Source organism: Microtus oregoni, unplaced genomic scaffold, assembly GCF_018167655.1.
Source record: "Microtus oregoni isolate MIOR12 unplaced genomic scaffold, Mior012 000112F_ref0000385, whole genome shotgun sequence".
NCBI classification, from domain to species: domain Eukaryota; kingdom Metazoa; phylum Chordata; class Mammalia; order Rodentia; family Cricetidae; genus Microtus; species Microtus oregoni.
In genome coordinates, this window is record NW_024544738.1 from 2,371,180 (window position 1) to 2,396,917 (window position 25,738).

The 25,738-nt window shown below is 42.1% G+C and overlaps 1 protein-coding gene across 1 annotated transcript in view; it reads right to left on the reverse strand.

Moving 5' to 3' along the window:
• Positions 1 to 11,844: 11,844 nt before the first annotated feature.
• The window catches only part of LOC121443731 (sodium/hydrogen exchanger 7-like), a 78,894-nt gene continuing 65,000 nt past the window's right edge, over positions 11,845 to 25,738 (reverse strand). The window contains exons 6-10 of the mRNA XM_041645526.1: positions 16,016 to 16,121; positions 14,976 to 15,117; positions 12,338 to 12,443; positions 12,103 to 12,191; positions 11,845 to 12,012 (exon numbers count right to left, since the gene is read on the reverse strand). Of these exons, the coding sequence (XP_041501460.1) occupies positions 11,845 to 12,012; positions 12,103 to 12,191; positions 12,338 to 12,443; positions 14,976 to 15,117; positions 16,016 to 16,121 (611 nt within the window). The remainder of the gene's footprint in view (positions 12,013 to 12,102; positions 12,192 to 12,337; positions 12,444 to 14,975; positions 15,118 to 16,015; positions 16,122 to 25,738) is intronic.

Here is a 25,738-nt window from a genome sequence, read left to right on the forward strand (position 1 = left end):
CAGTTCTCACACTGCACACTGTTCCATTCCAGTGTTCTGACCAGCAGGTGTGCTGATGAAAAAGGCCATTATTCCAGCAGGTGTATAGTGGAGCAGATCTTGGTCTTAGGCCTAAGGAAGAAGCCATCTTCTTTGACTACTCACTCATCTGATGGTAAAGTTCAGCCTGCAGCTTTTACATACTATGCCAAATCATCCACCCTGAGTCTGGAGACGCTCTCCCTGAGCATAGTTGATGTCTGGGAGGTCCGTATCAGATGATGAGCAGGTGCCCTGGTGATGAGGGTGGGAGCCTCTGGACCACTCACCCTCTTGGCTTCCTGTGAGATCTATGCTGCCATCCAATTGGCTTCTCGGAAAAAAAATGATATTTTGCTTATATCAAGTGTAATGATGACCAGTAGATTTTAGATTTGAAGATTTCATGTTTGGTGGCCCCTCCTGTGATCACAGTACTCAGGAAGCTGAGGCAGAAGGATCGTGAGTTCCAGACCAGCTTAAGCTGTATCACACAAGATCTTGTCTCAAACAATCAATAATAAGATTTCAAATCTTACATCAAGAAAGAAAAAAAGAAAAGGAAAAACTCACAGACTAGTGTGACCGAAAATAGTGGAGGGGATGTAAATAGAATGGAAAAGTGTAAGGTGAGAAAAAGTAAGAGTGATGGGAGAATTTGGGCTAAAGGAAAACTGAAGAGAGAGGAAAAGATGTCAGGTAATTTAGAAGAATTCCACCTCTCAGGAGGCTGAGGCACAGGAAACCCTCAGGCAGGCCAGACTATGTTCCCTGGGAGAGAATACAACAAAAGGAAAGAATATGAAAAGAGGAAATAAAAAGAGTAGCAAAAAGGTCAGATCAGGGTGGGGCTGAGACAGCTAATATGACCGTGGTTATTAGATGCAGGCAGGATCAGATGTAGAGAGAGCAAGGTGGACATACAGTGGATGAAAGCTGACTGCTTTCATTGTTGGCTTTCCTCTGGACTCTCAGATTCTTTCCCTGTTACTGCGAGGTCCTCTGTAGTGCATAGTCCTCCTCTCCACTCTGGTCTGCCCTTTAGCTGATTGCACTGTAGTGCATAGTCCTCCTCTCCCCTCTGGTCTGCCCTTTAGCTGATTGCACTGCTGATGCTGTCCCCATCCTTGCCAAGTGCATCCAAAGTGCCAATTTCAGTCTGGTCACACCTGAATTTCCTGTTGAGTCACTGTCATAAAGGTGTTTCAACTTCTTGCTTTTTGTTCGCCAGTGCTGAACACCCAGCACCAAGGGGAGAGGAGTTCTCCTGCAGCTATTGCTGCTGATGCCCTGGGAATGGCCTTTTCCTGTAGTTTTTCTCATAATCATTTTTCTACTTTCTCCAGACTTTTTGTGGATACTCTGACTGATCATACCTGGGTATCCCACTGTTTAAATAAATTAGATTTGATAACATCTTTGCATTACATTACTTGAGAGATATTTATGTTTTAGGAGTATTTCTAGTTCTATAGGACTGATTTATCTTACCTCCAGTTTAGTAATATTTTTATCACATAGCACTGCCCTCCTCCAAATGAAATAGACTATAATCATAAGTTAGTATATAGAAAATGCATTTTCCAATTAATATAATTGTTTACTTAATGCATCCATGTTAGTTGGCATCATGGTACAAATGTGTCATCCCAGCACTTAGGAAATTAAAACAGAAGGATCCAGAGCTTGAGGAAGCTTGGACTACATAGTTTCATTTTTACATTTTAATATGCAAAAGTATAGTGTATTTACTGTCTTTATTAGCTATACTTATTGCCCTTCCCCACTGGTTCTCTTCCTATTTCTTTATAGTCTTTCTCCTTCCTTCCTTCCTTCCTTCCTTCCTTTTGTAATCTATATGTGATATATAAAAAAAAAACATGTGATACCAGCATTTCAAAGTCTGCTTTATTTCAAGTTAACTTGAAGATCCCAAGGTCTATTGATTTCCCTGAAATGACATTATTTTGTTTTTAATGGTTGAATAATACACCATTGTGTATATGTAGTGATTTTCTTTTTTGTGTGTTTTATTTATTTTTTTTAAATTTTTTATTTATTAAGGATTTCTGCCTCCTCCCCGCCACCGCCTCCCATTTCCCTCCCCCTGTAGTGATTTTCTTTAGCTATTCATTCACCAATGGGCATCATTTTCTGCAGTTTCAGTTACTCAAGGCTAACTATGATCTAAAAGTACTAAATGGAAAGTTTTAGAAATAAACAGTTCACAAGTTTTAGTTGTATACCAGTCTGAATATCATGGCAAAATTCCAGACTATCTGGCTCCCTGAAATTAAAATTGAAATTAATCATCCCTTTGTCTAATGCATCCACATTCTCATAATATCTATGCCCCTCCATTAGTCACGTAGTTGCTGTCTGGGTGATTAGATCAACTATTGTGGAAACACAGTGCTCGTTTTCACACCACCTGCTTTTCATTTTATTATTTTGTATATATGTGGTACGTGTTTGTATATGTGTGTGTGTGTGTGTGTGTGTGTGTGTGTGTGTGTGTACACCCTTGTGTGGATAGCTGTGGCCAACAATCCTTTGGGATATATGTTTCTCCATCGCCCAACACTCGAGTTAGAGGTACATGAAGCCATGCACTTTTTTTTTTTACGAGTACTGGGGGTTCAAACTCAGATCTTTAGGCTTCCACAGAAAGCAGATGCTCTTATCCACTGTGCCATCTTACCAGCCTGAAATATGTGTTTTATTTAAACATGATCCCTGGAGTGGGTATGACAAAGAAGACCTGTAACGTACTTCTTCTAAGGGAAGAGGAAAGTGTTCTAAGGTTAAGGAAAGAAGAGAATCATATCCTGAGGTTGCTAAGCTCTATGAAGGGTATTTGTTAATGTCTTACTATGACTAATTTAGAAATTAAATCTTACCACAGGTATGTAGTTATGTTTGGGAAATAATGTAGCATATGTAAAGTTTTGTTCTACTCATGGTTTCGAGTATCTACTGGAATCTTGGAATGTATGTCTACAGATAAGTAGTGTGCTGGCTAGTTTTATGTCAAGTTGAAACAAGTTAGAGTCATCAGAGAGGAGAGAGCCTCAACTGAGAAAATGCCTCCTTCTCACAAGCAAGCCTGTCTTAATTAGTGATTGATAAAGGAGGGCCTATCCCATTGTGGGTGATACTATCCCTGGGCTGGTGGTCCTGGGTTCTATAAGGAAGCAGACTGAGTAAGCCATTAGGAGCATGCTAGTAAGCAGCTCCCCTTCATGGCTTCTGCATCAGCTCCTGCATCAAGGCTCCTGCCCTGTTTGAGTTCCTGTCCTGACTTCCTTCAATGATGAACTATGACATGGGAGTGTAAGCCAAATAAATCCTTTCCTCCCCAACTTGCTTTTGGTCATGATGTTTCATTGCAGCAATAGAAATCCTGAGACAAGGAGGAACACAAAAATTTTGACAGGGCTGACAGCATAATTTAGAACATGAATTTTTAAAACAGCAGGTGGTAAGGAAGAACCATTCTTAAAGTAAATTCAGTGGGTGGCAACTTAACAAGTTTTCAATTGAAAAGGACAGAATAAAATAGAATAGAACTGAAGAGAAAAATGTCAGAATGTCACAAATAGAGAGATCAAAAGGAATTTGTGAATTTCTGAAAAAAAATGATCTGACTATTTTTTTTAAAAAACAACCATGTATTGGGGCTGGAGATATGGCTTAATAGTTTAAGAGCATGTATCACCTTTGCAAGGACTTGAGTTAGGTTCCTAACATCTACATGGCAGCTCACAACCCATCCACATCTCCAATTCCAAGTAGTACAATCCCAATGCCCTCCTCTAGCCTCTGAAGGAACTAGGCAAGGCATGTAGTGCACAGTCAGATTTATGCAGACAAAACAACTCATGCACATAAAATAAATAAAAGAAAGTACAATGATGAATATGATCCCAATACATTGCAAATATATATGGAATTATAAAATCAATATTAAACAAATACATACATATGTGTTGAGCTGCCGTGCAGAATACATACCTCTTAAAGTTGTTTCTGAACTAGAAGTTGCTGGCTAACACTTGTAATCCTAGCATTTGAGTAGGCAGAGGCAAGAAGATCTTGGTAAATTTGATGCTGGTCTGGTTTACATAGTAAATTTTAGGCCAGCCAAGATTAAATAGCAAGACCCCGTGTCAAAAAGGAAGAACTGGCTATCAACTGTAAATACTTTCTTGGTTATGGGTGGGACCACATGTTCACTTCTCCCTCTCAGTGTGCTGGGACCTTATCTGGCTTAATCCTGTATAAGTCTGTGTGTGCTGCCACAGGCTCTGTGAGTTGACATGTGTACCAGTCTGGGTCAAAATATATCATATGAAAATATTTAATAAAGAAGATGAAGAAAGTGAGACACAGGACTATAGAAAGAGTAGGCAAGTAGAAAGAATATACATATTTAAATTTTGATTTCTGAAGATGTTTGTCTTGATTATAACCTTTTCACTTTCAGTTTAAATCTCAGAGTCTGCTATGGATCGAATTCTATTCCTCCACTTTTATTCATATATTGAAGCCTAAATCATCTCCAGTCCTTCCGTATGTTACTGTATTGAAAATACTAGCCTTTAATGAGGTGAACAAATTCAAATGAAGACACTAGGTTGAAGCCTATTTCAATTTGATTGATGCTGGAGGGAATTAAGAGCCCAAAAGACACAGCAAGGTTTTCACAGAAGAAAGCCCAGGTGACCCAGTGGACAAGTGCAAGGCAAGGAGAGTGGCCTCAGGAGAAATCAGCTATGCCGGCAGTTTGACCTTGCACTTCCAGCTCCAGCAGTCTGTTGCTACAGCCTGCACCCATGGTACGCTGTTTCAGCAGCCTGAGCTAGCATTAACTTGAATCCACATCACAATGGCAATGCCAGCTTTGATGCAGTTTAACTCAAAGCAGTTGCACCATCATGGGAATCCTACATGTTTCATTTCTTAAGCCACTCCCTCCTTGCTGTTTCTTCTTCAACCTCTACCCCTGAACCCTCAAATCCCTAATTGATTTTTCATTCTTAGGATTATGTTATATCAAGCATGCTATATAGACAGAATCATGTGGTACATGACCTTTGGATATTGGCTCTCTCTCTCTCTCTCTCTCTCTCTCTCTCTCTCTCTCTCTCTCTCTCTCTGTGTGTGTGTGTGTGTGTGTGTGTGTGTGTGTGTGTGTTATATACATGCGTGCATATACAAGTGCCTGTGAACACATGGAAAGGCCGGGGGGTGATAGGTATCCTTCTCTATCACTCTGCTTTATTCCTTTGAGAACGAGCTTAGAATTTGCAATTTCTCAGGGAGAAGGCTACTGGCCTCAGCAAGCCCCAGAAATCCTCTGGTCTCAAACCCCTGCAATGATTGGGCAACAGGTGCATGTGACTGTGCCTGACTGTCATGTGGGTGCTCAGGCTTTGAACTCAGGTCTTATTGCTTTTTGATCAGTTTAATTTCCTTGAAATCTGTCTGAGAATGTCAGCAGAGCTCCCCCAATGACTTTCCCTGAGACCATCAATAAAGGAAGGCAAAGGTTTACTCATTTGCTTCTTTTTTTTTGTCACAGAGAGAAAGCTATAGCTTAGCTTCATGCCCTGCAGACACCAAGTGAGGAGAAAAGCAAGCAGGGAGACAACAGATCTCATTTGTCACAACCTCCTTCTACCCCATCCATACTCCCTAGAGTTGCAAGTTCTTCCTTTTACTGGGCCTCCTTGATACTAGCAGAGGGACAAACATTGAAGTAACACCTCATTCTACTTATTCAGCTTCTTTAATGTTGGGAGGAACAAAAGCTCAGCTCTCTTCTGGACTCTCAGATATGTGTAGGATCACAGGAACACCCTGTTTCACACTCAATCTTATTAATGTGTTGATGTGGAGGTGCAGCTCCAGATTGAGCCCTGATGACAGCCAAGCCTGAGGGGCAGTGGATAGCAGAATACTGTCTATATTAACCAGTCATGGACTCATTTCATTTTCTTGATAGCATGTGGGGGTGGCAACTTAATTTCCTATTGAAAAGCTTAATAACCCCTGGGATGGGAAGAAGTCAGAGTGTAGGCTTGGCCCAGTTCTTGCTGCCTCCTTAAGTCTTATTGCTGTTTGGTGTGCTCATATCACTGGTGGACCCTACTGACACTCCTTTGGAAAAATCAGAGTACTGCCTACTTCTATTTGGAAGAGAATAAATAGAAGCTCAGCTTTCAGCTCAGTCTTACCAGCACAGGGAATCACAGCACCACTTGCTCTAGGTGGTACTAAACAGTCCAATAGGAGGAGTGGTATACATTTTCCTTTGGTGTTTGGTCAGAACAGCGTGGCTATTGCCCACAAAGATTTCTATTGTTATGCCATCCTTTTTCTGGTTCTTTGGTTGAAGTTGTCAGGCTTTCCTTGGAGATTGCTTGTTTTCAAAATCTGCTTGGTAGTTCTGACTTGGTGGATACGGCAGTGTCTTAGAAACCCTAAGACCTAAGAGACCTAAAACCCTAAGAGACACCATGACCAGAGCAACCTTTATAAAGGAAAACATTTAATTGAGACTGGCTTCAGAGGTTTCGTCCATTGTCATCATGGTGGGAAGTATGGCAGTACGCAGGCATACATGGTGCTGGAGAGGTAGCTTAGAGTTCTACATCCATATCTGAAGGCAACAGGAAGAAACATTGAGACATACTGGCCAGGCTTGAGCATCTGAAACCTCAAAGCCCACCACTAGTAATACACTTCCTCCAACAAGTCACATCTGTAAGACTTGAAGACAATCCTGAAGCCATTTCTGACAACTCTGAATCCTCTCAGCCTCTGTGCCATAGTGCTTCCCCTCCTCCCCTGGGAATCAAGGACCTAATAGCTACACATGCACATATTCAGTTCCTGAACAATTACCCATATATGTATGTTTTGATTTAGTCCCCTGGGAGACAGGGTCAAAATGACCTCTTACCTCATCTGATCTGGCAACAGCTCTCCAGTCAATTATTGGTAATAGCCCTTTCGAATAAGTCAATCATAATAGTCAAAGAACAACTCCCCTTGCTTCTGTGGCCCCTTTAAAAGTAGACTGTACCAGCTATTCGAGGTCTCTCGGCTTCCCGAATGCTGAGGGACCCTGTCATGACAGAATTAATAAAATCCTCATGCTTTTGCATTGGCTGTGGTGTGTGAGGTGGTCTCTGGGGTCGACTCCTCCTCGGTGTTTGGACGCTAGAGTCCAACATTTGGTTCCCTGACCGGGAATCGAGTTGCTCCCAGACACACTCTAGGCCCAGTTGGAGGTATAAATAAACGAGCTCATTTTTGTGTCTGTCTGTCTGTGTATTGTGTTTCTGTTTCTGTGTAATTGTGAATCAGTAATCTGAGAATTGTACTTGCGCAGGGTCTGTATTGAAATGGGGCTAAGGGAGGAGGCAGACGTGTCCCGAGATCCCTTGCCCTAGCCCTGAAAGACGTTTCATGGGCATTTATGGGAGGGAGGGGTGACCAGGTCACCCTAATCTCCAGGGGAGACATGATCCTCCATCTGTATTTTTGGATCTGCTGCCATGCAGCTTCTGATTTTGAGTCTATGTCTGTCCTTTTGTTCTTGTGTATTTTCAGTTCTACACCAGAGTACCAGCTTCTGGTTTTGAGTTTATGTCTGTCACTTTGTATTTTTGTTTTTGTATGTCAGTTTGTCTTTGTTAAAATCCACCTGCAGGAATTCAGAACCTGGCACCAGCCCCCTGGCCATCATCAGCTCCCCTGATCCCGAAAGCAGCCCCGCTGCTGAAGGAGGCAGTGGCTGCCCCTCCCCAAGCCTTTTGTCTTCTCTCTTTCCTGTACAGGAGCGAAAGAAACTCAGAATCCAGGCACCTCTGGTTCTTCCTGATATCCAGCCGAGCGTGGCAGACTTCTCCCTCCTCCTCCCTGGGAGGAAGCACTTCGTTCCTGAGGAGCCCCACTGGTCGGGCCCTACCCTGAAAACTTTAGTACTCAGCATCTATGCTGGGACAGGGGAAGGATGAGAGTGACTTTCCAAGCATTTCCCCTTCGCTCAGTAGCAGGCCAATTACAATACTGCCTTTTTCTGCCTCTAATCTTTACTTATAACCCTTCCTTTTCTTGGGACCCTCAGGCCGTGACTGGGCTTATAGACTCTGTTCTGGTTTTTCATCAGTCCACTTGGGATGATTGCCAGCAGCTCTTACAGGTGCTCCTAACCACAGAGGAAAAAAGATTGTCCCAGGAGCTGAGAGCAGGCCAACCCAGTCACTGAAAGAGATAGACGACGGGTCGCCTTCCCTCTGACTTGGCCCAGATGGGACCCTCTCATGCTGGTAGGGAGCAGCTCCATCTTTATTGCTAGATTCCGATTGGCGGGTCTAAAAAAAGGGGGGGGTTGCAGAGCACCCCACTAATTTGCTAAATTGGCTAAGGTAAGAGCAATAGTACAAAGGTCTGATAGTACTCCTACAGGATTTTTAGAAAGACTATTGGAGGGGTACAGGATGTGAACCCATTTTGATCCCATGGCAGCAGATCGCCAAGGCAATGTAGTGATGTCTTTTATAGGCCAGTCAGCATCAGACATTCGTAGCAAGTTGCAGAAAATGGAGGGACTGCAGAGATGCTCCCTCCAGGACTTTGTAAAGGAAAAAAAAATAGGGAGGCAACAGAAGACGACAGCTGCAGAGACTGTGCACCTCAGACAGAGCAGCCCCTGAGTAGCTGAATGCAGACTTCAGTGAGGAGTGGCCCTACAGGGCTTTGGGCTAGAGACACTTCCCAAAGCAGCTGCTGAGCAGAAGCAGGTCGGAGAACGGCGCCGAGCACAGCCGGCTACTGAAGCGATGCTCTGCCCACCTGAGAGGCCTACGCAGCAGCCACAGTGATAGTACTGAAATCCCCCCCCCCTTGCTTATGCTGTGCAAACAGGTATTCAATTCTGGGGTGTACGGGAAAAAGGGGAGGAGTTCCTCCTCGCTCTGTCTAAAGCATTTGACTATGGACACAAGGATGGCTGATTATTCCTGAGTGTCCCACACTTTTATTACAAAAAGACCTGTTGGAGACTTTGACTCCCCTACTGTTCTCCAGGGCTGTAAAGAAAAGCAGGCTGCTCTCTGCCTTTGCCATGCCCACCTCCCTGAGAAAGGCTTTGCAGCCACTGCCGGCTGAATCCTCCCCCCAGCTGCCTTGGTCACAGCCCAAGCCTGGGAACTCTGCTCACAGCCTCCTGCCCCCACAGGCAGCACTGACTGAAGGGAGGAGGGGCCCTGGAGATGCTGGAGCCCAATTCCAAACAGCCTTCCCGAGCTGCTTGCAAGTTTCACAGAGAACAACTGCTCCCAGCTCCCAGACCGCAGCTGTGGGAAGCTTGGGGTACTGCAATGCCCAAGCAGAGCCGGTTTTGGTGGCGCGTGCCGGTAGGATTTGCTGAAGAAGACAGGGCAGCAATGATAAATGAGCTGAGCAGCCTACTTAAAGGGACATCGGCCGGAAGGCAGAGAAGCTTTTTCTTACCAGGACTAAGAAGATCAAAGAAGAAATCTTCTCGAGGTTTGGCCTGCTCAAGGTAATCAAGGTTGATGGTAAAACTGCCTTGTTGCTCAGAAAAGTCAGAACATAGGTAAGATTGGGAAAAATTGCATTGTACATACAGACCCCAGAGTTCAGGACAGGTAAAAAGGATAAATAAAGACCCTTACCAAATTAGCCTTTGGAATCTGGCACTAGAGACTGTGTACAGCTCCTTCCCCTAGCCCTGTTCTGTATGCGAAACACCCCATCTCAGCTTGGACTAACCCCCTATGAGATCCAATATGGGGGACCCCCCTCTTAGTTTCCTAAGGCCCCTCATGACCCATTTGCTCACAAACCCCATCTACAGGCGCGGTTGAAGGCTTTCCAGATCTCCGAGCCCAGGCATAGAGAGCCCTGGCCACCCTGACACCTGGAAATCTCGCATTCGTTCCAGAATTGACGCCTGGGGTATATCCGGAGGGACATGAGAAAAGCTGCAGCACCCCACAGCAGCTGCCCGCTCATACCTGCAATCCACGCCTTCTCAAGCCCTTGCTTTGATACCCCTGCCCTCACCCCTGATTTCTGTCAACTAGTGGCAGAGCTAGCCTCCTGGGATATCCGAGATACATATCCCCCACAGCTGCCCCTGGAGGCTGGCAAAAGATTTTCCCCTGGAGGAAATATTTGGACACGGGGGTTCAGACATCTCCCCCACTTGTCTCCCAGGGGCGAGAAGCAGGACTGTATCCATGGGTGTCGGAAAAGACTTGGGATATAAAATGGTATTTATCTGACCAGAGCCTGCTGCTGCCGGCCAAACTATACCCTCCCTAATAATAGTATCTAAAATCAAGTGAGCCAAACCCTTGGCCACTGAGCCATTGCTAGGTACTCAACATCCGCCCTTTTTGTTTTTTGTTTCTTTTTTTTTATTTTTATTTTTTGGTTGTACTATCCTTTTTTATTTTTTAAAAAAGAAAACAAACCATCTTTTTTCATTTTACATATGAATCCCAGTTCCCACTTCCTCCCCTCCTCCCATTCCCTCTACCTGTCCCCCAAACCCCCATTCACTCCTCAGAGAGGGTAAGTCATATTGCTTTGGGGAAGGTCCAAGGCCCTCCCTACTATATCAAGGCTGAGCAAGGTATACATCCAAAGAGAATGAGTTCCCAAAAAGCCAGTACCAGCAGTAGGGACAAATCCTGGTGCTACTGACAGTGGTCCCTCAGTCTGCCCCAGCCATGCAACTGTCAACCACATTCAGAGGGTCTAGTTTGGTCCTATGCTGGTTCCTTCCCTGTCTGCCTGGAGTTGATGAACTCCCATTAGCTCAGGTAGACTGTTTCAGTGGGTGAACCCATCATGGTCTTGACCTCTTTGCTCATATTCTCACTCTTCCCACTCTTTAACCGGACTTTGGGAGCTTAGCCCAGTGCTCCACTGTGGGTCTCTGCCTCTGTTTCCATCAATTACTGGATGAAGGTTCTATGGTGATATTTAAGATACTCATCAATCTGACTGCAGGGCAAGGCCAGTTCAGGCATCCTCTCCACTACTGCTTAGATTCTTAGCTGGGGTCATCCTTGTGGATTCCTGGAAATTTCTCTAGTGCCAGGTTTCTTGCTAGCCCCAAAGTGGCTCCCTCAATCAAAATATCTCTTTCCTTGCTCTCATCTCTGCCTTTCCTCTATCTCGACTATCCTGTTCTCTCAAGTAACATCCGTCCTTTCTAAGTCAAGCATCCAAAGTGTCCCCTCTCTAAACACTGTATTCTCAACAGCCAAAGTCAAAGAACTACATATTTTATTTTGTCTTTTCTTCTCTTTTCTCCTTCCTCTTTCCCTCTAATCTTATCAATTATTTTTATCTGTTCTTTTTTCTCCTCTCTCCCTCTTTGCAAACCAAAGGAGTCTCTCGGAGAATAATCCACAGGAGCAGGGCAGCTTGGGTGAGGGCAGCAGGGGGGTAGAGCTAGCCAAGTGGGACTATGCAGCCCACAGCAAGAGGATTAGTCACTAAAATCAGGGAACTAACTGCCTGGGTTACATTAACGTGGCAATGACATGTTAAAAATAATTGTGGGGACTGACAGGGTTATTGACTTTTAGATCTACTCGGGACAGAGCTCTACAAAACAAATGATAGCCTGTCAAGCACTAAATTAGAACAGAAAAATATCCAGACTTGAAATGAAATACATTCTGCTTTAAGAATTCCCCCCAAGTATCCTGAAGTAGAACTGACCCGCTTATCCATTCAAAACAGAGATGGTAATCCAATGATTGTTCTTAGTGGTTATACAGAGGTCAACTCTCTGTCTACAATGTGGAATAAATGAGAAAAGGATACAAAAGCACCAATGATGAAAATGGGGCTGAAAACATGCTTCTGGAAGGTGAACAGTGCTAGGCCCATATAGGAGAAGATGAAGTTCTCCGCCAGAAGGTGTAACACCTCAAAAAGCTGCATGAAGAAGGAAAGAGGAGGCCATGAACTCTGCAGTCCTCCTGCTGTGCTACCTGGCAGTCCATCAGGCTCAAGGGTCTCTCTTACCTGCTTGCTTCGACTTCTTGATTCTACTGACAGATTGTTGTATGTATAATGAGCCTGTGTAATCCCACAGAAAAGGACAGCTACAACACCTGTCAAAAGAGTTGCTAAAAATCAGTGAGAAAGAAGAAGCAAGGAAAAAATTGAACTGACAAGACAATTTACAGCAGGTGAGCCACACAGCCTACCTCCCCTCTTCCTCTCTTACAGGCTCTGCTGAGACCAGCAGTAAACCTACCTGTAAATCCACAGGCTTCAGCCAAAAGAAACGTGCTCCAGGACATCAGGAAAAAGAGCGCTGTCTCCAGCAGGGGGAAGCAGTGCAGCTTAGTAAACTTGGTCACGTCAGTACCAGGTTAAGGACAGCAGCTCTGGGCATGGGCAGCAGGGACACTTGAAGTCCCCATTCTTTTAGCCCTCTCAAAGGGCCACCCATCCCCTACACCTCCTTGGAGGGAGTTTTATCTCTCTTCTTTAAATGTTACAGTGTCGGGATGGAACTTAGGAGCCCTGAACATGCTAGGCTGGTTCTCGACCACTCTGCCATACACACTTTGTTAGTTCTTTTTTCTTTCTTCCTTTTCCTCTCTCCCCCCACCCCTGATAGGGTTTCTTTAATTAGCCTTGGCTAGCCTGGAATTCACAATGTAGAGCAGGCTGGCCTCAAACTCAGAGATCTACCAGCCTCTACCTCCCAAGTGCTGGGATTAAAGGTATGCGCCACCACACACAGCTCAATTTTACTTCTTTCTTTAAATTATTTATTTTTATTGTATGTACATTAGTGTTCTGATTGCATGTACATCTGTATGAGGGTGTCAGAAACCCTGGAAATGGGATTACAGACAGAGTTGAGCTGCCATATGGGTGCTGGAAATTGAACCCAGGTTCTCAGAAGAGCAGTCAGTGCTCTTAACTGCTGAGCCATCTCTCCAGTCCTGAGCTCAATTTTCAAGTAACAAAATTTTAAAAATATCAGCTTTCCAAGGGCTGGTGGTGTAGCTGAATGGTAAGCACTTGCCTAGCATGTTTGCAGTCCTGGGTTTGATCACCCCACCACCATACGAAATAAAAGAAACTTTACAGTAGAATACAGGTTACCAGAGTCAGAGCTGGAGTGCAGAGTTGTTGTTGAATTGGTACAGAGTTTCTGTCTGAGATGAGAAATAGCATTCTGGAAACAGGCAGTGGGAAGGGATAATCAACACTGTGAATGTATTTAAAAACTTAAAATGTGTATTTAATAACTTAAAATGGTGTGTGTGTGTGTGTGTGTGTGTGTGTGTGTGTAAGAGGGGGGACACTTGCCTGCTAAGCAAGCAAGTGAAGGTCAGAGGACAATCCGTAGGGAGTAGTTTCTTCTACCATGTGGGTTCCAGGAATCAAGCTCAAGTCATCAGGCTTGGTGGAAAAACTCCTTACCTGTTGAGTCATTTTGTTGGTTCCTGTACTTACTTTAAACTGTGTACTGAGGCAAATTTTATTATATATTACCATGATTTTAAAAATTAATGATATAAGGAATGCAAAACAATTGAGTTGCATGCTTTAAATGGGTGAACTCTATAGGAAATGAAGTACTATGATTCTAAGAATAAATTTCTGGCTGCAGGCTTGACTCACAGGTTAGTTCTCTCATAGGACTGGGAAGGCCTTAGGCAGATCTGGGAAGACAGGCTCTTAAGGCTCTAATTTCCATGATTAAGGCCTGACCCATGTATGGGACAGAAAAAAAAAGAAATCTATAATTCCTGGAACAGCAATGAAGTCCTGAGGTCTCCTTTTGAGAACAAAGGGAATCTTCCTCCTATCACAACCATTCAACATAGAAGCCATCAACATAGAAACAACTCACAAACAAGCTCACTGAGCAATTAAGCCTTCAGTACCAGGGCCTTTAAACAAAGCTAGCTTGATGTGTGTTTTATAACAAAGTAGCTGCTAGCTACTCTCAACATTTAAAATGTAGTTAGGCATAGCTGCGATTTTGCAAAGAGCAAAGGATACATATCTCAAAGACTAAAATAAAAAATCTCACTAATAATTTTCCATATTATCTATACTGGTTACACATAACATGGATGTGGTTTGTATTACATTCATTAGTAATGCCAATCAAAGAGAGGACTGTGATGGAGGTTTCAGCACATATGTAGAGGGACTGCAAGCTCTTTCCATGGTTTTCTCTTTATGTTTGGTTATTTTAAACTAAATATCATACTACCCTTTGTCATGGAAGACACAGTGGAAAGTTCAATAATTCTCACCAATTACTCTGGGTTAGTTATGGCTACCTTAATGTTCATAGTCCCTAAATAGCAGAAGCTAAAGTCCAGCCTGACCAGTGGTCACTGACTGCAAGCCTCCTCTGGGTTCCTCAGTCTCTTCATCCCCTATGATTAGTGTTCCAACTGGGTTATAAGGAAGGGAGAGAAGAAGCAAAGGTAAGGACAAAGCAAAATCTAGAGTTGAATTCCCCATCTTTATTTAGTATATCTTATGTTTCATTGATGGTATTTCCTTCTTTCACACTCTTGGGAAAAATTGCTTTACTTATTCTTTAACAATTTCATGCATGCTAGCAATGTATTCTGATCATATGTACCCCAACTCCCTACACCCCACTTCAGATGCCTCAACATATCCCCACCCCCATTTTCAATACCTCTTCTTTTGTAATTCTAAAGTCTTTTTCTCAGATTATTACTTAGGGGCCCAATCACTGTGCCTGACCCAGATGAGGAAGTACCACATCTCAGGAGAACAATCAATTTAAGATTCTGAGCTGAAAGGAGGAACTGAGAACTTTCTCTTTGCAAACACAATATCATGTATGTGTAGCCAGGCAGGGACCAAAACTTTTTTTAAAAGGATATTAAAGCAGTCACAACACCAGTTACAGCTCCCATCGTAAAAGAGCCACTAAATATACCTAGAAAAATGCCAACTGACTTAAAAAAGGCAGCAGCATCAAAAGCGTGGGTATTTAGTCCTGCTGGCTGATAGGCAACAATAGACCTGGAGTTTAAAAACAAAGAGAGAGAAAGTTTTGTTTTTGTTTTTATTTTTGAAAAGATGACCACACTGGTTTTACATCATGACACACTAAACAGTCCCGACCCTCCTTCACTATTTCACCTTCTGTGGTTTTAGTTACCTGAGGTCAACCTCAAACTAAAAACATGAACTAGAAAAATCCAGAAATAAACTCTTTATAAGTTCTAAATTATATAATGTTCTCAACAGCATGAGGAAATCTCCAACCATTCAGCTGGATCCTATCCATGACATGAATCACTACTTTCACTAATATAGCCACGTGCTATATGCTAACTGACTATTAGTCCATTAGAAACCCTTGAGGTTATCAGACTATAGCATTTATGTTCAAACAACCTTTATTTTACTTAATAACGTTTCCAACGAGAAAAAGTAGTGTTGCTGAAAATTTGGATCTGCCAAAGAGAAGTCATAAAATATTTATTACGTTAGTGAAAAGTTCAATAATATTTTGAAAGAGTAAGTTTGTTGCATAATTTTATTACAACTGAAACATTGTTTTAATTGTTCTACTTTAATATTAGTTATTGCTAACTTTCTACTTGTCTAATTTATATACTGAACTTTATTATTATAGATATGTATTTGTATGTATGTGAAAATGATCAACAGGGCTCAGTATGGTTTCAAGCATCCACAAGGGGTCTTAAACTATCCCCGAGGGATAAGGAGACTCACTGGAACTGAAAATAACAACAAACATGGAGTCTAACAAGCACTGCCCAGAGCAACTACATTTAATTTAAGCTGCAGCCACCATGCTATGCTGGCACCAGCATCCTGAATGCTGCTAAGGGACAAAGCCAGAAACATTATCCTACCCCCACCCCACCTCCCTCCAGAACCAGTTACTTACGAGGACAGTACAATGGCAACAGCATCATTCAGGACACTCTCTCCAAACAGAAGAGCATAAAGATCCACATCTGCATGCAGTTCATTAAAGATTGCCAACACAGTCACTGAAATAGAGGCCCAAAGCATAGAAGTTAGTTTGGGCTTCTGCCGTCAAACTAGAGATTGCAGGTTTACAGAGGCTATTTGTCTATTAGATGGTACAAGGTGGCCAGTAATAGTCTGTCTAGTAAATGACAAAAGGGAAAATGGTAAGCTTCTAATGATGAGGTTTGATGTGATCATTGAGTCTGATGACCCCTGCACCTAAGTACACTGCTGTCTGCGCCAAAGTACACAGCCCTAATACCGCCAACATACTGAAAATACCTTGTATAGAAATTGGGGGGTGGCGGGATAGAGGCACTTATGTAATTTGTCTCTTTTTGTGGGTTGGCAATTTTTTGAAGATAGAAATCCTTTTTTTTTAACCTTAGTACTCCCAGAACTCAGCACAAAGTCAGGGTGTAGAATAGACTGATAAAGGCTTTCTCCATGACAAATCACCTGTAATTATACTTGTTAGGAAATAAATAACTAAGAAAGGGTCTTTTATGTAGCCCAGGCTGTCGTAGAACTTACAACCCTCCTGCCTCAGTTCCCTGAACGTTGAGATTACAGACATGCACTGCCATGCCCGGGCCATAATTACACTTCTCCCAGTTTTCACATTTCTGAAGCATTTAAAAACCAATGATTCTCTGGATCAATATCTGAAACTTTTAACCTCCACACTCCTTTATATTCTAAGATCTGTGCTCCTAATACTGATATTTATTGAATACAGCATAAAATTAGTATTTGTGCATTTTAAATAATAACTTTTCTATACTAACATGAAATATTTTAATAAAAACTACACTTTCTGAAATAAAAATCTGGAAAGAAAAAGGGAATCCTTTTAAACTCTTGGATTACCAGATGTTTCTCACAGCTGTTTCTATATCTAAGGGACAGATAATAACACTATGTTCTTGTGCAGCCTCTGGAAGACTCCACTGTACATGTGGGAAAGATGAGAATAAAAAGACAAATAAGGTACGGCTGTTATTATGAAGTCAGTTTTAACCTGATGGGCCCCTTGAAAGGGTTTTGGGGAACCCCAAGTATTCTCAATTCATACACACTGAGACTTACTGCTAGAACATGGTTTCTCAACTTCAGCCTTACTCGTATTTGGGACCAGATAATTGCTTTGCTGTGGGGGTTGACCTGCGTACCATATCCCTGGCCTTTATCTGCAGAAGATGATAGAGAAAGACACATGCATCCAGCTTACCTCCACAAGGCAATGGAAGTGCCACTGAAACCCAAAGTAATATAGTAGAAAGATTAAGAAGGTCCTAGGTGCTCCCAGCTAGGAGAGAACTCATGGTATCAGGCCACAGGTGGGATTCAAGATAAACATCTAATTTTGTTTAAGCTTGCATCAGCCAGGTTTTCTGGTATTTGTAGCCAAAAGTACTACTACTTAGAGAAATAGAACACCAAACCAAACGCTTAGTTCAGTGAGTAATTAGAAGAAAGTCAGTTTGCTTACCAATCCAAGAATTTGCCAGCCCCCTTCATAAACATGTGTCCCATCCCAATCTCAAGCCCCCTTCACTCAAAAATAACCATTGTGTGAATTTTACAGTGACTTTCCCCTTTTCTTTATAGTTTAATAACCCAAACACAGACTGTCTGAAACTACCATTTTAAAGAAAATGGGCTTTAAACTAACCTCTTTCTCTCTGCTAGGTTCCTCCTTGATCCCCTTCTGTGAGCTCTTTTCTCAAGGTGCCTTATGATTTAGTTCTTCGGTTCTTCCAAGCTCTTTTGTAATGCCTATTACTTTCTGTTAGGGAGGATTTTTGAGACAGGGTTTCTCTGTGTAGCTCTGGCTGTCCTGAAACTCACTCTGTAGACCAGGCTGGCCTCGAACTCACAGAGATCCACCTGCCTCTGCTTCCTGAGTCATGGGATTAAAGGTATGCACCATTATCGCCTGGCTAGTAGTAGTAGTAGTAGTAGTAGTAATAATAATAATAATAATAATAATATATCTATATATATAGATATATTATCTATAATAATAAAGATAGGATCTCACTATATAGATTGACCTTGAACTCATAGAAAACTACTTGCCTCTGTCTCCCAAGTACTGGGATAGAAGCTACACCAAGTTGTCCATCACTCTCTTAATTCACCTTAGCATCTTTTGGAATCAGAAGAAAGTTGCATCCGTTAGGATGGAGTCATATTTTCATAGTCTAACCTCATTACTGTAGTTTTCTTATTCAAGGGGTTAACTTCATTTTTCCTTAGGTTTACATGCCATTCAACCTCAACTTGACAGTGTTGCTTATATTTAATGAAGGTGTGGCAAGGTTGGTGTATGGGTTCCTTTTTCTGATGCAGTGTAATGAATGAGAATGACCTCCATAGGCTCGTGTATTTAAATACTTGGGATCCAGATGGTGGTTTGGGGGAGGCTATGGAACCTTTAGCAGGTGGAACCTTGCTGGAAATACATCACTGGGGCAGCAAACTTTGAAGGTTTGCAGGCTTGTTCCACTTCTCCCCTCCCCCCAACTTCCTGGGTGCACATGCAAATATAAAAGAAAGAAAATGCAATTATCCAGCTTCCTGCTCCTGCTACCATGCCATGCATTTCCAACATCAACAGACTCTGTCACTCTAGGATCATACACGAAAATAAACTCTGTCTTCCTTATTTTACCGTTGGCTATGGAATTTTCTCACAGCAGCTACAAACAACTAATAAATATGACCCTTTCCCCAATACTTTCTGAAATCCACTGATTCCAGCATTTTCCATCCCACCCCAACTAGAATTCAATCTGTCTTCCTCTTTTAGTGACCTGTCAATCAAACTCAATAGCCCCAGCAGTTCCTCTTTGGGGAATGGGTCAATTCTTCCAGAAATATCTTTCGTGGGCATTTATTTTTATAAAAAATATTATTAGTGGGCTGGAGAGATGGCTCAGTGGTTAAGAGCATTGCCTGCTCTTCCAAAGGTCCTGAGTTCAATTCCCAGCAACCACATGGTGGCTCACAACCATCTGTAAAGAGGTCTGGCGCCCTCTTCTGGCCTTCAGGCATACAGACAGAATATTGTATACATAATAAATAAATAAATATTTAAAAAAAGATATTATTAGTTATGTACAGTGTCACACGCCTTTAATCCCAGCACTCAAGAGGCAGAGGCAGGCGGACCTCAGTGGGCTAGAGACCAGCCTGGTCTACACAATGGGTTTCAGGCTGGCCAAGACTACATAGTAAGGCTCAATCTCAAAAAATTGTTATTGTGTGTCACACATATGTGTGGAGGTTGTAACACAATTTTATGAAGTCAGTTCTCTCTCCCCACCTTTATAAGGATTCCAGGTTTGGAACTCAATTTACCAAACTTGTACAAGAATCTTTATTCACTGCACCATCTGATGGTCATTTTCTGTGAGTTTCTAAGAGCCCTCATAACCCAGATCACTCGCACAGCCTCTGGCCTACTTCAGTTTCCTTATCCTCATCAGCAAATCTGAACACTGGATGTTCCTATCAGCTTCAAGTGTCACCATACAGGCTAACAGTATTTGTGCTCAGTGGGGACTCTTACTTTAGTGTGTAAATATTGGAGGGAAATTTCTGGCTTTCATAGCACTCAAAATGATCAGCACCCCTTCTTTTCCTCTACAGATGTGCTATTTTTATATCCAAGCCTCACTGTTTCTACTGCAATAGTCTGCTATTTCCTTTATGGGTTTTTTTCTTTTGCTGTCCTGTTTTCTGTATTTTTGTTAGGGACTAAAGGACATCTCGAAGTAACATTCCCTCCAACATGCTTTCCTTTTCAAAACTTCTAATTCATTTACAAAAGATAAACACCTAATTTGGATTTGAAGAATAACAGAATAACCTCTTTATCATGACATAAACTAGTAGGAACAGGCTACATGCCTGCCAGCAATGCTTCTTAGAGGACATATTCTTACAACACTGATGCTATCTCAAGACACAAAGTCAACTTCTCCCATTTGGCCTGACGCGACAGCTTACACAACATGGAAACCATTAGGGATAAGACTTTTTAAAAAGCTGTGTTCCATATAATTTATTACATGAATTACATTTATGGCCTCCTCATGCAAAACTTTGACTCTAGTAGTTTACCAGTATATACTATAAGAATTGCCTTTAAAAAAAAAATCCAGCTGCTGGAGAAAATTTAACAATGATAATCACAAATGCTGATGATTTACCATAAAACAGATAACCATGTTAAGCATTTTTTAATTTAATTCAGTTCATATAAAACCTTATGAGGCAGCTAATATTACCATTTAAGGGTAAGAAAACAAAACTCTGCAATGCACGGGCTTCTCTATACTTCATTAATGAAATCCACCAAATCTCAGTTACGTCATCTGTCCACTGTAGACTGCTGTGCGGGGGGCTCTATCCACATCAGCTACATTGAGGATTCAGGGACTCAGCACCGATGGAAGCAAATAAAAATGACCAGTATCTAGAGTTGGCAGTCTAGGAGCAGGAGATCCTGGGCATCAGACTCTATCAATCAGAAAGGGTCTTAGAAGGAAACAAATGGCACACTCAAACAGCAAACTAAGAAGAGCTTTAGATGGTGATGTATTCCTTTAATCCCAGCACTCTGGGAGGCAGGGGCAGGCAGAGCTCTGTGAGTTCAAAGCCAACCTGGTCTAAAGAGGGAGTTCCAGGACAGCCAGGACTGTTACACAGAGAAACCTTGTCTGGAAAAAACAAGAATTAAAAAAAAAGCTTTATAAAGAGGTCATTTATAAAAATGTAGGAAGAGTGCAGGAAAACAGAAGGGAGAAGACAGTGCTTGAGGCCAGAACCAGGGAACTTACAGCCATAGGTCTGAAGGCTCAAGAGCAAGGAGTAGTTAAAAGAACCTGGAGTTGTAGGGACTGGGTTCCTTGATAGGAGCTGTTACTTCTGATGAAGAGGTACAACTGGTCTGAAAGATTCCTATACCTCCATCCTCCTTCCAGTGGCTTCACTATAGACAAATCCGAGAAATCAGAAAGCAAAGGAACCTTTGACATGTTCCATATAAGCCAGCTTCTAGGGCTGAGGGAGAGGAAAGGGCAGCAGGTAGTTGTGAAGGGGAAGCAGAAGACACGCAACAGCCATCAACTGTTGAAGAATTCAGCACACAGCAAAGGCCAAAGAGTTGGTGGACTGGTTACTTTTCTCCTACCTGTGACTTGAAAAGCACAACTTAGGGGAGGAAAGGTTTATTCTGGCCCATGGTTTGATCAATATAGTCTGTCGTGCTGGGAAGGAATGTTACCAAGAGCATGAGTTGGCTAATCATACTGTGTTTATAATCAGGAAGCAAAGAGAGATGAATGCTCGTGTTAGCTGATTTTGTCTCTTTTCAATGGAGTAATGCCACCCACACTCAGGGCATGTCTTAACCCTCCATTAATCTACTCTGGAAACACCCTTATAGGCATACTCAAAGGTATTCTTTATTAATGCCCTAGTGTTTCTTAAACCAATCAGTGAGTAGTTAAAAATAACTATCATATTTGACAAAGTGGAGGATTATATTACATAACTTCAAAAAGCCTTTTTGACTTTTAAACATAGCTTGCCTAAAATGTTATAGTTCCCAATAGTAAAAACAAAGCACAGTTAATTGCTCATGACAATGAAAGCATGTCTAATACCATAACAACGGACAGTTACCTAGATCTGGTATGAATCTTAACTCCTCTTTATTCCTGCTGTCATCTTAGAAAGCAAGTCAGGAACTTTGTGCTACAAGTCTATGCCAGACAACAGTGAGGAAATATCCACAGTAGATGGCAGCATCCAAAAGAGAATGATGTAGGGATAGCAGGCTGGGAAAGGGATTTGCCCTTTTTTTGGATGTAATTTGAATGTCCCGTAAACTTTCACATAAAATGGGTTGGTCCTCTAGGAAGCAGCATTAGGTGATGCTGAGGAACTCTGAGAGAAGGGACTTCAATTACTGTTCTGGGGGACCCTAGTTTCTCACCATTTCTGAGCTCTTGGCTTGAGATATTACCACCTACTTAAGCATATACCTCCACCATCGCCATCCTACACACTTATCAGATGGCCAAACCATTGTGGAATACCTGATTTTCAACCTAAACCTCCCAAAGTGAGGTTTCTTAAGTGGTGGTGGTGCATGCTTTTAGTCCCAGCACTCAGGAGGCAGAGGCAGGCAGATCTCTGAGTTGGAGGCCAGCCGGGTCTATAAAGCAAGTTTGGGATAGCCTGGGCTATACAGAGAAGCCCTGTCTCAAAAACAAACAAACAAACAACAAAACAAAACAAAATGAACAAAGAAAAATCATTTCTCCTTCTTAAGTTACTGTCTCCAACATTTTCCTGTAGTGATGCAAAGCGACTAATACAGTATGCAACAGACTATCCCCCAACTGCAAGACCCTTTACAGATCACAGAATAGCTGGCACACACAGGAAGAAGAAAAGCATCTTAAGAACCTGATCTGTTCATTCAATTGACTTTTCTTGAACACATCACTTGTTTATGAAATATCACTTGTATAGTCAATATTTGTGAATGTTCACTATAAAGTACCCATATCTCTATGTACAAAATAGACTTAATTCCAAGAGCTATAAAGAGAAATAGCTGGGCCGTGGTAGTACATTCCTTTAATCCCAGCACTCGGGAGGCAGAGGCAGTGGATCTCTGTGAGTTCGAGGCCAGCCTAGTCCACAAGATCTAGTTCCAGGACTAGCTTCACAGCTATTGAGAAATCCTGTCTCAAAAAAAGAGGTCTAGGAAGAGTGACCAGGTAGGTGGCACACTGGAAACATCTCAAAAGGTAACAACTGAGTGGTACACCTAGAGAATTAGTTTTGGACAACTAATTTGGATCAGAGATTTTAAAATCTGCTATGCTGATGGACTCTGAGGGGTACATAAGAAACAGGATTAAAATGGAGGGTAACAGGGTTAGTTAGTAGTATATCTCAATGGGCGAGACACTTGCCCAGTGTGCTCAGAGTTTGATTCTCGGCAACTCCCTCCATACATGCGTGTACACACAAATTAAGACTGGGGGAAGCCAGGTCATTGTGTGACACGCCCTTAATCCCAGCACTCGGGAGGCAGAGGCAGGCGGATCTCTGGGAGTTCAAGGCTAGCCTGGTCTACAAGAGCTAGTTCCAGGACAGGCTCCAAAGCTACAGAGAAACCCTGTCTCGAAGTGGGGAAAAGACTAGGAGAATCATTTCGTACTGAGTCACAAGAAGAAATAGCACTCATTTTCTACCGATATACTAGAAGATGGAATCCTATATTCCCTTTCCTCAATGACAGATCAATCTAAATTGGCCCTTTTTTTGTTGATTTTTTGAGACAGGGTTTCTCTGTGGCTTTGGAGCCTGTCCTGGAACTAACTCTTGTAGACCAGGCTGGTCTTGAACTCACAGAGATCCGCCTGCCTCTGCCTCCCGAGTGCTGGGATTAAAGGCGTGTGCCACCACTGCCCAGCCCTAAAATGGCCTTCTAAAAAGATGAAATATGGATCCCATGATAGCAATCACAAGTGGAGAGGGCTGTAACCCCTCATATATGGTGACATTTTCAATGAGAAAACCAAAGACTGATATGTTAAGTCAGGTACAGTATAATCAGGGATAAGAAGCTTATATTTTCCTGCCAGTCAATACCACTCCATACTAAAATTTGTGTTTGATGACTTAGGAACAAAAAGCCAATCTGATCTAGTCATCCCCTTAAAACCAACTTCTTGCTCTATCGGCTATAATCATCAGTTGGGCATTTATCAAAAGAGTGGTTACAGTTGTAAATATGTGTATTTTGCTGCTCAAAACCATCTCAGTGGCTTTCTTGAGAAAGAACCATTCTCAGGACTATCAAAAAGCTTCAGTCTCCAAGACTTCGCAAACAGATCCCCAAATTTAATCATTAAGCAAACAGCTAGATGTGCTAGCTCACACCTGTAATCCCAGCATTAAGAAGGTCAAGGCAGTACTGAAGTCAGTCTGTGCTATACAAGTGAGTTCTAAGCCATCCTGGGCTACAGTGAGAGACCCTGTCTCCAAAAGCAAACAATCAAACAAGTGCAGCTGGTCTAGTTCCCTTTATGCCCACCAACACTGACTTCTATTCTGCCCTCCACATTCCCACTTAGTTACTTGCTTTCAGTTGAGGGGTTTTTTTCCTTTTTTTGTTTTGTTTTTTTTTTCTTTTTATTCTCTGTGCAACACTTCCGGCCATCCTAGAACTTGCTCTATAGACAAAGCTGGCCTCAAACTCAGCGATCTGCCTGCTCCACTTGTCTCCTGAGTACTGGGATTAAAGGCGAACACCACCACCACCACTGGCTCTGTTAAGTTTTAAAATCACTAATTTTGGAATTCACACAACCAAACCATATTATTGTAATTTATTCACCCCCATACTAGTTTCATGCAGGTAATATCTCTCACACGGAGGTCACAATAATAGCAGAAGACAAAGTATTAACTTCAAGGGCATTTTTGTTCATACCGCCAAGTCTTCACTTGGGCCTATGCAGGTGATATTAGCACTACCATTTTCTGAACATGTGTCCCATGAAGATTGATTATACATGTGTTTAGATCACTGATTACTTCACCTCCAGCCACGTTTCCCCGTGTCTTAAATCACCCTGCTGCTTTATCTCTACACAGCCCCTCTCCTAGCCTCAGGGAAGAGGATTGAGACTTGCTTCTGTCACCTCCACCCTCAGCTGTCCAGTAAATAACCTGTTTTGTAAAATGTAGAGGTTAAGGGATTGACTGGCTTCACTGTTGGTGGTGGTGGTGGTGGTTTAGCAGCATCCTCTAACTCTGGGCTCAAGTTTTCCAACAGCAGATTTTTAGGAGGCTAGTAAAACACTTCAAATAGCCTACATTTGAAAAGCTAGCCATTCAAAAAGCAGTTAGTTAATGTACCAATATCTAACAAGTTTAAACATCCAATTTTCTAGAACTTTTATTTACATGGAACTCTTACTATACCAATCTTCAGAGGCCAAATTAAAATTATATGCTTTCTGTTATTTTATAGCATATCAAATAAAAGTAATACTTTCTTTCCATTATTTTATAACATAGCACAAATGCATTATAAGGGAATAAACTGTTACTTAGGTGATCTGGAAATATAGGCCTTTTATCCAATTAAGTGAAGCAATACTAATAGTTCAGAAAACAATATCTGTAATCTTTACCACACTCACCTCATATTACTTGGTGATGGTACTAATAAGATGATAATGATAAAGTTACACACAAATATAAATAGTGATATATGTTCAGACACTGTAAACACCCTTCTCGGGCTTATGAAGAATCTATTTCTCAACAGATTCTTCTCTGAACACAGTCACAGACAGCTTAACATTTAAATAAAGTTACCTTTCGGGGTGGTTTTTAGAAGCATGTTTGAGGAGTGAGGATCTATTATTTATCTTTTAAACAAACATGAAGAAAGCAGAACTCTCTGCCTGGGTCTGATGTGCACAGAGGCCAACATAATCACCAAACATTATGCTCAGTGCTTTATATGCAGGGCTGCATTTCATTCTCACAAGAGCCTTAGAAACAGGAACCACTACTTCTACTTTATAATGAG